General features: G+C 28.0%; 2 protein-coding genes and 1 non-coding gene across 3 annotated transcripts; 2 read left to right on the plus strand and 1 right to left on the minus strand.

Moving 5' to 3' along the window:
- The first annotated feature begins 1,616 nt into the window (after window positions 1–1,616).
- On the plus strand, window positions 1,617–1,688 carry Trnaa-ugc. The gene has a single exon. It is a non-coding gene; the product is annotated as a tRNA-Ala (tRNA).
- Window positions 1,689–3,399: 1,711 nt separating this feature from the next.
- Window positions 3,400–7,963, minus strand: LOC123298084 (mini-chromosome maintenance complex-binding protein). The gene is made up of 9 exons (XM_044879988.1): window positions 7,843–7,963; window positions 7,599–7,781; window positions 6,642–6,743; window positions 6,252–6,491; window positions 5,366–5,712; window positions 4,615–4,794; window positions 4,310–4,553; window positions 3,717–3,884; window positions 3,400–3,646 (listed from the first exon to the last, which is right to left on the minus strand). Exons 1-9 carry the CDS (start codon window positions 7,924–7,926, stop codon window positions 3,464–3,466), a joined length of 1,731 nt encoding a protein of 576 aa, XP_044735923.1. The 5' UTR covers window positions 7,927–7,963; the 3' UTR covers window positions 3,400–3,463.
- Window positions 7,964–8,851: 888 nt separating this feature from the next.
- On the plus strand, window positions 8,852–11,105 carry LOC123298087 (probable asparagine--tRNA ligase, mitochondrial). The gene is made up of 3 exons (XM_044879991.1): window positions 8,852–8,982; window positions 9,076–10,107; window positions 10,793–11,105. Exons 1-3 carry the CDS (start codon window positions 8,866–8,868, stop codon window positions 11,060–11,062), a joined length of 1,419 nt encoding a protein of 472 aa, XP_044735926.1. The 5' UTR covers window positions 8,852–8,865; the 3' UTR covers window positions 11,063–11,105.
- The last annotated feature ends 1,407 nt before the right edge of the window (window positions 11,106–12,512 follow it).

Genomic DNA, 12,512 nt, shown 5'->3' on the forward strand with positions numbered 1-12,512 from the left:
ATTTCAAAAACTAGGCGTCTAGAGAAAAATCACAAGAGTGCTTTTGTGCTTAAGACTGATCAAAAAATAATAAACAAATTTTGTACTTTGCGCTCCCTTGTTTATCTGTTGATTTTTCTCATTAACGAACTTGACCTTTCAAATACCAAAACCTTTCTTGATATAAAATTTTATTCAGATTTTCAGTTTCTTTTGTATAAGCGTGACAATTTTTTTTTCTTTCTAAGATACAATTTTAGTTTTGAATCGCTGAATAAAAAAGAAACGTAAATTATTCAAATAGTAAACATCTAAAGCGATGCCAGGCAATCTAAAAGGGTGTTTACATTAACAAAAAAATTAGACAAGGTTTTTTTATTTCAAAACCTTAAAAACAAAAATATTTACCATTGTACACATGATTAATTAATTATTTTAAATAAAATCTATGGATCAAATTATTATTAATTATTAAAAATGGAATATACTTCTAAAGTTATCCAAGTTGTACTAATTCCATCAAAGTAAGACAAAGGACTTTGTCCAATTTCTTTTAAACACTCGTTAATTGGCGTGTTTAGACGCAGGGTTTCAAGAGCTGTTTGCCACTCTATACATTCACAATTTTTTAAAACTTGGTCATTCTTTTTTTACTACAATTTCACAACCAGGAAATGTTAAAAAAAACACGTGTTTCATTTTTTTGTTCCTCTATATTAAATTAAAAAATTAAAATAAACTTTGATTTACCTATATAATTCATTTTTAATTAATAATAATTTAAATAAATAATAAACTTATTTATTAATTATTATATTACAAGAGATAATAATATTTGTAAACAATTATAATTATATGTATGCAAATTATTATTTATATACTGAACGAACATCTAAGTAAAGTAATAAAATATCCTTTTAATTAACTTAATTTTTATTACGATTACAGTTTGAATAAATATTAATTAAAACTACATTGTAGGTACTAAAAATAATAACTTGTATAATAGATCTAATTAAACATACCTTTCAAGAATAACTTAACGATTTTAAACATTTGCTGTGCTTCTAAAAATATTACTTGTAATTTGATCACAAAAATTTAATTCAAGAAACAATGGAAACAATACAAATAATTTTTTTTATTTAATATATTTCACAATATTAATATTATTTTTTTTATTTAAAAAAATATTTTTTAAGCTTTAGATTAGTCGATAATTAATTTAACTAAAACGGCCGATATACTGGGGACTCTTATTTTGCTATTCGAATCGGCGTCATTAATCTATTTTTGTCGTAGCTACACAGACTTTGGTATAATAGTATTATGAACGAATTTAAACAATTATACACTAAGAAAACATGAATAACATCTGTTTTAAATTCTAAAACAATGGAGACAGTCAAATTTTAGATTTCTAAGTGATAGAATTTTCGTAGATTATTTGTATTTATGATTCAAATGTTATGCCTTTTATGTATAATCAGAAAATCGGTAATGTGCAATTAAATTTTATTTTTTAACCCAAGAGTTTATGACTTATTTTAGACAAAAATAATTTCAAAATATTTTTTTAACTTAATTATCCAGATTCTCCGTCTTCAGAACGTAATTTTATAAATGTAATCATCGAAGGGGATGTAGCTCAGTGGTAGAGCGTTCGCTTTGCATGTGAAAGGCCCGGGGTTCGATCCCCCGCATCTCCAAACTTTTTATTGAAAATAGGTGAGTAAAAGGTATTTATATTACATTATTGGTAAACATAATATGTCAAAGGTGGAGTAGTGGCTAGCCTAGATGCCTCAGGTTATAGGGTACCTTGGTTTGAATCCAGCATTGTCCCGGATATTCTTTAATTATAATAATTGTATATATAATTGTTATGAGAACCAAAAGCGACAAATAAGTAAGAGAGCGAAGTATAATTTATGTTATTTTATTTCCCACCCCCTGACAGTAGAGTGATTTATGACATACGTAGGAAAGTGGGACTAACATATTTAACTGTTTTTTGAAATAACATGATCTCCTTTTACAAAATCTTATAAAATTCCTTTAAATAGGAATAAAATTTAGCATGTACAACAAAAAAACAAACAAAACAAGTATATTTTAATATTTTGTAATAGGCGAACATGTTATAAAAAAGTGGGATAAAATATATAACATGTTCTCCTATTCAAAATTTCCAATTTTAGTCTTAACGAGCGATTTTTTAATTTTATAAATTACAAATGTTGATATTTTGTAATAGGAGAATATGAGTCAGATAAACTATATGACATGTTCTCCTATTAAAAAGTTTCAAATTTTAGCATAACAAGTCATTTTTTAAAATTTTATAATAGGAGAACATGTCATATAGTTTATCTCACTCATATTCTCCTATTCCCACCTCCTAACAGAATAGTGATTTATGACATACATAACTGACGTTATTTATAGCAAGAGAGATACCCCGCCCTCTTATATATATAACTGACGTTATTTATAGCAAGAGGGCGGGGTATATAGATAATTTAAACTATAAAAAGAATGGAAAATTTTAACGTCAGGAAAAGTTCATTTAATTTAAAAGTAAAAGGTTAACTACCCCAGGATACGAACCAGTCTACCTTGGTTTCAGAGGCAAGTGCTATACCCACTCAGCCACCCAGCTTATATACAACAATAAAATTAAGTTAATACTTAGGTTTAGTATATAATTAATTAATTGATAATTTTGTTCTGAAAAAAAATAGGATAGAAAATTAAAAAAATAAAACAAAATTTAAAATATATAACGATTTTTATTTATTTACAACAAAAAAAGTACATTTTCATAAAACAAATTTACAGAGATTCTTCTTTACTTATTAAAGTTTTTATACAAAATAAGTAAAATTCGATCACTTATATATAATATTAATAAAGGTTGTACCAAGATTAATATAACGATATTACGATTAATATAACGATCAACCGTTTGGATGGCCACATAACGGTTCTTTGAAAATGATCCTCCTTAACTCTAACCTATATAATTGACATAACGAACTTATTACAAGGAAAGGACTGTAGGAAGAGTTCAGTAGAGTTCCATAGTTCCATAGAGTTTCAACAATATTGGTAGAGTGCAAACCTTAAGAAAGGTATAATATAATGTGCCTGCACTTACTTCAAATTAAAGTATTTCTTTTTTTATAGCTTCTATGTGTTTTTGTTTCATTTATTTCAGAAATACAAGGTTTATTCAAATGAAAGTATTAAGTATATCGATAAGAAATAATTTAAAATTTTTTGTTTAGAACGAATTTTCCTGAAAATATGTAAAATTTTATCAAAATTATCTACCCTCTCCGAATGAAATTCTGGATCTGCGCCTGAAAAACAATATGTAGGTAGTGGATTCGATTCTCGCTGAAATATACATGTAAATAATAATTAAAATATTTATTTAACAATTTAAATATAAAAGTACAAAATAAACGACGAATAACAACTATTTTAATCTAGATTTTCGTTCTGTTTCCAAAACTTGTGCTCTTTTCCATGCGTCCACGCCAACTTTACATTGTCCTTCAGACAAAGCGATAAGACGGGATAATACTAAAAGTTTATGTAAATCTTCCGAATTTATTTTTTGATCTTTTTTTCTCATTTCCACAAAATCTTCTTGTATTACCTAAATATAAAATACATTGTAATTGAATAATGCACTCTTTAAATTAAATACTTAAATAAGCAATTCCTACCTCTTGAATATCATCGGTAAGTTCACAATTCGAATGTCGAGCAATGGTTAAAAATTTACGAATACGATCAAGTAAATTTGAATTCAAAAAATGTTTGGAGGCTTCGATGATTTCATTTAACGTTTTTACACATTCAGAATCAGGTTCCAAAGGAACATGAAAATCACACTGCAAAAAATTCAAGTTAGTTTTTTGAATTAGAACAAACTCCTTTCAGTCTAGTCACACGTTAGCATTGCCACATTCCGTTCTGTCTCACAAGCAAGTTGAATATCATAAACATTGAACGTAAGCATGATTTTGACGAATTTTTGAGCACCTCCCTCCCCCACGTATCCCTCCATTTCTCGAATCCCTCTCACCCTTCTTAAAAAAACGTTGTTAGAAAAGGATCAGTTACACTAAAACTTAACAGTTTACCTAGGTTTTATATACTCTTTCAGGATTTTTTAAATTCCCACTCCTCCCCAAAATGCTTACGCAATTCATGAATGGCTCCAAACAACAATTAGTTGAATTTGTTGAAAATGATAACAATTTAATTTTTTGTGAACTAGCGTGTGAATAAACACAATTTTTATGAAAATACATACCGGTAATAAACTTTTACCCTCACTAAATATAAGTACTGGAATATCTGTGTCATAATCCATTTGATAAAACTTAAAATCATACGGTAATCGTTGATTTCGAACGACATTTGCAAGTGCTTGTACATTTTTCACACCGATTTGATCCAACCGTCCCGCTTGTAATCGACTCTCATCAATAATCAAATGAGTATGCGCACTTAATTGTAGTAGACCAGTTGTTAAACGATTACAATCATAATCTTTTCTGTAACAAAGCATTTATTTTAACAAATATTTGAACTTTCAGATAATTTTATAAATCTTACTTTGGTGTAAATTCCAAAGAATTCATATTATCTAAAGTCATTGGAAAATAATGACTTTTTGGCACCATCAATTCTAAAATTTCATAAATATTTTTCACATAATTCTCGTATTTTTCAGATGGAATATTTGAAAAATTAATTGTGCATTGTCCAAGAGAAATCACATCTTTTCTCAAATACCTACAAAATCGATAGATTAAAGAACTTTTTAAGAAGATTTCTAATGTCTAACGTATTGGTTTTATTAGTGTTAGTTCATAACAAAAAAAAAATTATTTCACAAGCTTTTTAATTTATTTTTAGATATGGTATTTGTTAAATTGTATGCAGCATCATACACGACCTAAAAGTACTAATTTTGAATCGCACCTGTGCTGCACATTATTTACTCTTGGCTTTTAAATCAAGTCTTTCGAAATAGTTAATTCGAATTACTTAAATATTAGCCGGATACCAATAAATAAAATTTTTAATATCTATGGTAGATATGTTGAAAAATTCACTTGGGTGGGGATCGAACCCACAACCTCGTGCTTGTCAAATTAGCACTCTACCAATTGAGCTACCGATTCGTACGATACAAGTGTGAAGTTCATCCAAACGTTTGACGACATGTTCATTACAACAGTTTGGTTCAGTCCACCACCAAATCCATCACTGACTACAGTGTTGTTGATTTTAACATACTTAAAATAGTAGCCGAGTACCAATAAATAATATTAAAATTATAAATAAAAATTTTAAAACATACACTCGAGATATTAAATGACAAATTAAAAATTCTGCAGCTAATTTATCACCAAGTAATAATTGTGTTAAGACCAAATGTAAATCTTTGAAAACATCACGAAATGGATTTAATGAATCATTATACGATTCTAATTTAGTTGGTAATAATGGATTATCATGTGTGATTCGTTTAATTACAATCGAATGGATCCGTGGTATTAATGATGGTGGTGGATTCATTACTTGATTCTCCATATCAACGGTACCATCATCAGATGTTGTAGGATTTGTTGGCAATGGACTTACTGCTAAAAATCCAACGGTTTCAATCATTTCGTTTATTTTAATCCAATCATAATCTTCATACACCTATTTCAAACAAATAATATATTTGAAAATTTTAATTATAAAATTATTCATTTTTATTTCGAATCAAAAACTATTTTGTTTCTCTTATATATGTCCTCAAAGTTCTCTCTTATTTAGTTAACGAACATGTTTTGTTCAATTTTTGAACAGCCAGGAATACAAATTGATGTTTTTGATAAATTTTGCTACATACACACATCAATTATAGAACAGGCTGAAAATTTTCATATTAAAAAAAATTAACCCGCCCGGTTTTTCAATGCGATAATTAAAAAAAAAAAAACTTACCCGAAAATCAAGCTTTTATTATTTATATATAATAAAATATATCCTTTTTTGTTCAAATTTTTTTAGACGAAAATTATTAACATCGACACGAGTCTGACTGCAAAGTTTCAGCTCGATTGGATCACGAGAAAAGGGTTGTGAATCTAAATTATCGAACTAGACTAGAATCGTTAATGAAATTCTATCAATTGACATGAATGGCGGCTGCATTTTTTCGAATTTTACCTTTCTATTTAAAATAGCATAATTACCTTAACTAAACAAGCTTTTCCAGGACGATCAGCAAGCGGACAATTCAATAGAAATTCTGGTGATATATTTTTTAAGTTTTGAGATTCACTCGATGACTCTGTCGTATTTTCACATATTTTTTTACTTGTGACAGAAGACGATGAGTCACTCGTTTCCATTTCTTCAACTTCATCTTCAATTTTTCTTTTAGTTTGATTTGAAGATGTGCATAATTGTAATTTTTTACTCTCATTTTCTAACTAACATAATACAATTAAGGATAAAATATGTATCAATATTTTTGATAGAAAACATCAAAATAATTTTAATTTATATATTTATACAACGATAAATTATTACTGGTCGAATACTATTCTCTGCTCGAATACTATTAGTTAAAGAAAGGATACATTACGAGTCCATGAATTTAATCCCGGCATTGATATAACAACAAACGTCTGTCTTTCTTTATTAACATTTGTATCACTTTCAAAAGTGAATACTTCATTATCCTGTAAAAAAAGTTCAAATTAAAGTTATTGTGGCTTATTGGTGGCTTACACATTGGACTAACAGATTAAAGACAAGAATCCGACGTATTTTCAATTTAGATATCTTGTTCGAGTCTTTAAAAATTATTTATCATTTTAAAATGGATATTATTAATTAAAATCATTAAATAGACTTGCGTCAGGGAAAAAAGCCGCAGACCCGTGTTAAATCAACCCCATTAAAAGCATGACCAACACGTGGATCAGTGAAAGATCGCAATCACAGGGAAAAAACAATTTTTCATCAGCTTCGACTACGGATTCAGCATCTACGTAGAAAATGCCTTGTTTGTTTTTTTACCTGACGTTCTAGGAGCTTTTTTTAAAAAAATTCGATAAAGATAGCGTTAACGTTAGACAGGTGTCTGAATATCCTTACCGTTCATTTAAAGCCAACAAGTTACGACTTCACTTAAGGGACACTAGTTACAACTCATTTTCGGTAAAACCACAGTCGATGTAATAATTATAATTTCATGTTTATTTCTACACACTACATCATGAGGTAATTTAAATAGAGCCCTGGGTAGATTTGAGCGATTTTTTCAGGGTTTTTAAGCTGAAATTTTTTACATTTTGTATATTTATTTTATGTAATAAAATTATAATTTGTATTTTGAAAGTAAGGTTTACTCGTTAACGTTATAAATTTATCAAAGTAAAAATTGACAGCTCGAACAGAAAATCAGAGAATGGTAATCTGCAAGGTTTTGAGTATAAAATTGTGGAAGTGAATTTTTGTATTGTATTAGCAAAGTAATAAAATAATATCAATAATGATTTCTACTTTTAAAAGAGCGAAATTGACCAACTTACATGTACATCGATAATGTCCTTATACTTTCCATTTCGCATAGTTTTTTCATTTGTAATTGTATTTTTAATTTCGTACATATCCAAATAATATTCAGGACTATGCATATCCTGAACCATACCACGGAATCGTACCAGAGATCCATTTTTTAATGAATCCAATCCAATATCATTCATTAAAGGTATCTATGCGAAAATCATTGATTAAAAAAAAAAACATTGAAAACAAATCACATTAATTACTTACTTCATCCCAAGCTTTTTCAATTTGTTGTAACGTTTGTTCTTTATTTGTGAGTAGTTCATCGATTGTTATTTGTAAAATAGGCATGATTTTATTTTATTTATAGAATTGATGAACAATTTTTCATATGAAATTATTATTGCAATAAATTTGGCGCGAATATATTGTTATACCACAAGTAGATAGATAAATTCCCTATTTTTTGTATGTGTTTCTATAAGGAATGGTTTCCACCACAAGTTTTCATTACAAGTTATTTAAATTTTAGGTATATTTTACAAAAAGTTGTTAAAACGTTGAAGGTGGAGTCACTCACCTTTAAAATTTAAAGCACCTATATTAAATATATGAGTGGACAGCACATTGTAAAAAACATACATCACTACTTTGCTCTCTACATAAAGTATTCTATTATCCAATCAAATTAGTCCATAAAATATAAGTAAGGTTACAAAAATTCCCATAGAGCTAAAAATTGGTATGAATGTTCAGAATACTATTATAAATGAATTGTGAAAAGTCCCCATCAATCCTCCTTGTGCAAAAAATTTTATTGAAGAGGGAAGTTTGCAAAAATAGGCTTTTCTCGTTTCACAGCAAAAATAGTTCAGACAAAAATTATAGATAATTCAATTCTCTACCAAAAGTGTCTCTACACCTTTTTTCATAAGTATTGCTATTTTCGTGATATAGCGGGCTTAATTTTTTATGGAAATGTAAATGCCAATTATTAAAAATGTCTCATTCCTAATAGGCAGTGAAAGTAAGGTATCAGAGGGCCCCAAAACGGATTTAAAAATACTTGCACCCATTCTCGTTGGCCTTCGATCCATTTCATAATTCTTTATTTTCAGAGAAAATATGACTAAAAATCGGTGTAAACATATTCAACGTTCATGTAGTAAATTATAAAAAATGCCCCCCTTGACTAGGGATTTCTATTTTTAAATTGTGCATCTCTAATAAATCATTCAATTAGTATTTTTGTAGTCCATATTGTTTTTTTGTGTAAGTAAACTTTTAAAAATGATTAATTTCAATAAATTATTGAAATTTCAATCAAAAAATGTGTATAATTACTCTACTTATTTTATAAGTGAAATATTTAAACGTAAACCGATTAAAAATACTGTATCAGTTAAGGTTAGCAAGTAACTAGTATTTTACCATATATATTTCTCATGAAAATTTTGAGACAATATAAATAATTCGTATATTATTAAATGGATGTTTTAGGGTTGGATAAAATCTTTACGTAATATGAAAGATAAATATTTCGTAGATTTATCAGATGGTTCGTGTAGTACTAACTTACAAGTAGTCGTACCTAAAAACAAAATTTCTAATTTAAATACAGGGGCGTCTATTTGCGCTAGTGGGATACTAAATAAAACATCTAAAGGGCAATTAGAAATTCAAGCAAATTCGATTGAAATTATAGGTGACTGTATTGTAACTGATGGTTATCCATTTGCTCCTAGAAAAGTTTATCATTCCGATTACATACGACAATATTTACATTTTAGACCGCGTACAAATAAATTCTCCTCCCTGTTACGTGTTCGTAACTCAGCAACTCTTGCTGTCCATAATTATCTAAATTCAGAAGGGTTTATATTAATTAATGCTCCAATTTTAACATCAAACGATTGTGAGGGAGCTGGAGAAACCTTCTCAGTCTGTCCTGAGAGTAATGAATTATTAGAAAGTATGGCCAAATCAAAAACTTCCGAAAAAAGTGATATATTTTTCAATAAAAAAGTATTTCTAAGTGTATCGGGTCAAATGCATTTAGAAGCAGCGGCACATGGTCTTTCTAAAGTATATACATTAGGTCCGACATTTCGTGCAGAAAATTCGAAATCTAGATTACATTTAAGTGAATTTTATATGCTCGAAGCTGAAATCGCATTTGTAGATAATTTAGAAGTTCTATGCTCCTATGTTGAAAGTCTTATTAAGAATATTACAAAAAATGTTTTAAACACTAATTCGGGAGATGTTAATTCAGTTTTACAAATTGAAGAAAATATTAAAAATAATTTTTCGTGGTTAGAAAAAGAATTTATTAGAATGAATTATGATGATGTATCGAAAATTTTATTAGAGAATAATCATAAGTTTAAAACGAAATTCGATGTAAGTTCGGGCTTAGGTAAAGAACATGAACTATTTCTAGTCGAATATAATGAAAATATACCAACATTTGTTATAAATTGGCCTGCAAATTTGAAACCTTTTTATATGAAATTAGTCGAAAATGATAAGGTAAAAAATTTTCACACCACCCCCGGTGACGTAAAAGGCTGCCAATGAGTTAATTTCGGTCGATAATTTGATATTATAAAATGGTGGGCATATTATGTATTTGTGATGATTCGATACAATGTGCGCTAGGTCAATTATCCCGAAAATGATCTTTAAAATCCGATTATCTTCGATGAGAAAGTTTGCTATTAATTTCGACATAATACAAATCGTTATGCTTGCCATGGCAGTTTTGTCTTTGTCTTATCTGAAATACATAGAATTGACAAAAACAAACCATGGTAGATAACATAATGGCTTGTATTTAGAAACAGATTTTACGTATTTTTGAGATTCATACAAATATTGCTAGAGCAATTAATCATATTAAGTTTAAAAGCCTTCTTGCTTGCCTTCAAGCAATTGCATTTTCTACCGAAAAAAATCTTATCGATAATATTTCCTGTTTATATAAATTGCGATAGACAATTTCGATCTTGGAATTTCATATTTTCGGATTGTCAATTTGGACAGATAAATACTCAACTGTCGCTTTCGGGGCTATTTTTCAAGCGCAGATCGAATTGAATCTGACAAGTTAACAGAAATTAATTTACTTGTTTGTAGTTTTTTTCGTTACCGTGAGTGGTGCCATTTGTAGTATCAATTTCCACAAACAATTTTCAAACGCCTAAATTAATTTTAGGTGGCGGCTTTTGATTTATTAGTATCGAATGTTGGTGAATTAGTTGGCGGAAGTTTAAGAGAAAACAATTATAATATTTTAAAATCAAAAATACCAATCCAAAGTGATCCAACACAAATGGAATGGTATTTAGATTTACGAAAATTTGGTGGTGTACCAACCGGGGGCTATGGAATGGGATTCGAACGCTATTTACAATTTATTTTAAATATACAAAATATTAAAGATACTATTCCATTTCCAAGATGGCCACATAATTGTGCCATGTAGATTTTTTGAATCGCTATGTAAATAAACTAAACTGTTAAATGAGCATGTAGAATTATTTTTTGTAACTGTCCTGAGAATTTAGGCTGATATCATAATTATGGTAGTTCATGCAAGAACTCAAGAAATCATTTTTCGGTCAAAATTTTTTATTTATAGGCTATGAATCACGTATTTTAATTGATTAATATCGAAGTTTAAAATTTTCTTTACTGTTTAAAGGCCATCGGGTCAAAATCCCCTTCCAGAAAGTAAGGAAGACACCTTTTTTAAGTAATTAACAAATATATTGCATAATACAGTTGGTTAGTCCGTAACTAGAATGGAATATTTCAAAATATTTTTTGATATTTTTTTAGGCAGGCACTTTGATGCCTGCCTATGGGCGGAAAATTCATAAATCCGCTCCTGGGTTGCACAAAATGCAAATTCAATAATTACATTTTAGTAAAGATTGTCTATCTTATCTTATTGAATCAGGATGGGATGAATCAGGATCTAATCAATTTTTTAACTATATGTTATGGTGATTGAGCGATATAAACGAATTCTGGTTTTGTTACTCTGGCGCTACGGTTTTAACAGTTATTACTCAACAAAAATATAGAAGATGCTGTGAAATGAATTTTAAGAAAGTAACCATTTTTGATAAGTTGCATTTTTATTGTCCTTTTTTCCCAACGGCGTTTATTGTTATCCTGAAATGGTTTTTAAGGGTTTTGTAAAATAAATAAAAAACTTTATCTTATTTTGATTAATTTTATTCGGAATATTATCAATTTGTGATAACAGAAATGTAAATAGACAAATAATTTCGATGTCTTAAAAAATTGCCTACTTATTTTCAAAATAGTTTAAGAAACAAAATAAAACTATCACCCAAAATAATTAACTACAGTGTGATGTATACAAATACTTTTTTTTTAATATTTATTTATTTTAAAATTACAATTTATCCAAGTAAAAATAATATGGGCTGCAAAAATACACATAAGTAAAAAGAAAATACTAAAAAAATTGCAATTTTATTATTTTGTTTTAATTTAAACATTGCAAAATATATACAAAACAATTAACTAAACAAAATTAAGTGTAAAATTGTTTTAATTAGCTTAAATTGGATAATTAAAATCCAGTTTTTATTGCGATTATATTAAGGCTAATCTGGCACCTCAGCAGTATTATATTCAAATTTATACAACATAAAAAATGTATTCAGAATTTTTTCACCATTTTCATATTATTATTTCCAAATAAAAAAATAAAAATAAATTACGATTGAAACAAAGGAAATTACATAAGTGAAGAGAAAGATGGTAGGTATTTGAATAAATAAAAACATTTTCTGCATTATATAAATTTGAAAAATAATTTATTTGTTGGGAATTCAAAAGTAAGCGCATCTGAAATTTCTGAAAGAAAAATAACACAAAAAATTCAACAATAATAAATA

The sequence above is a fragment of the Chrysoperla carnea genome, chromosome 4, assembly GCF_905475395.1.
Source record: "Chrysoperla carnea chromosome 4, inChrCarn1.1, whole genome shotgun sequence".
Lineage (NCBI taxonomy): Eukaryota > Metazoa > Arthropoda > Insecta > Neuroptera > Chrysopidae > Chrysoperla > Chrysoperla carnea.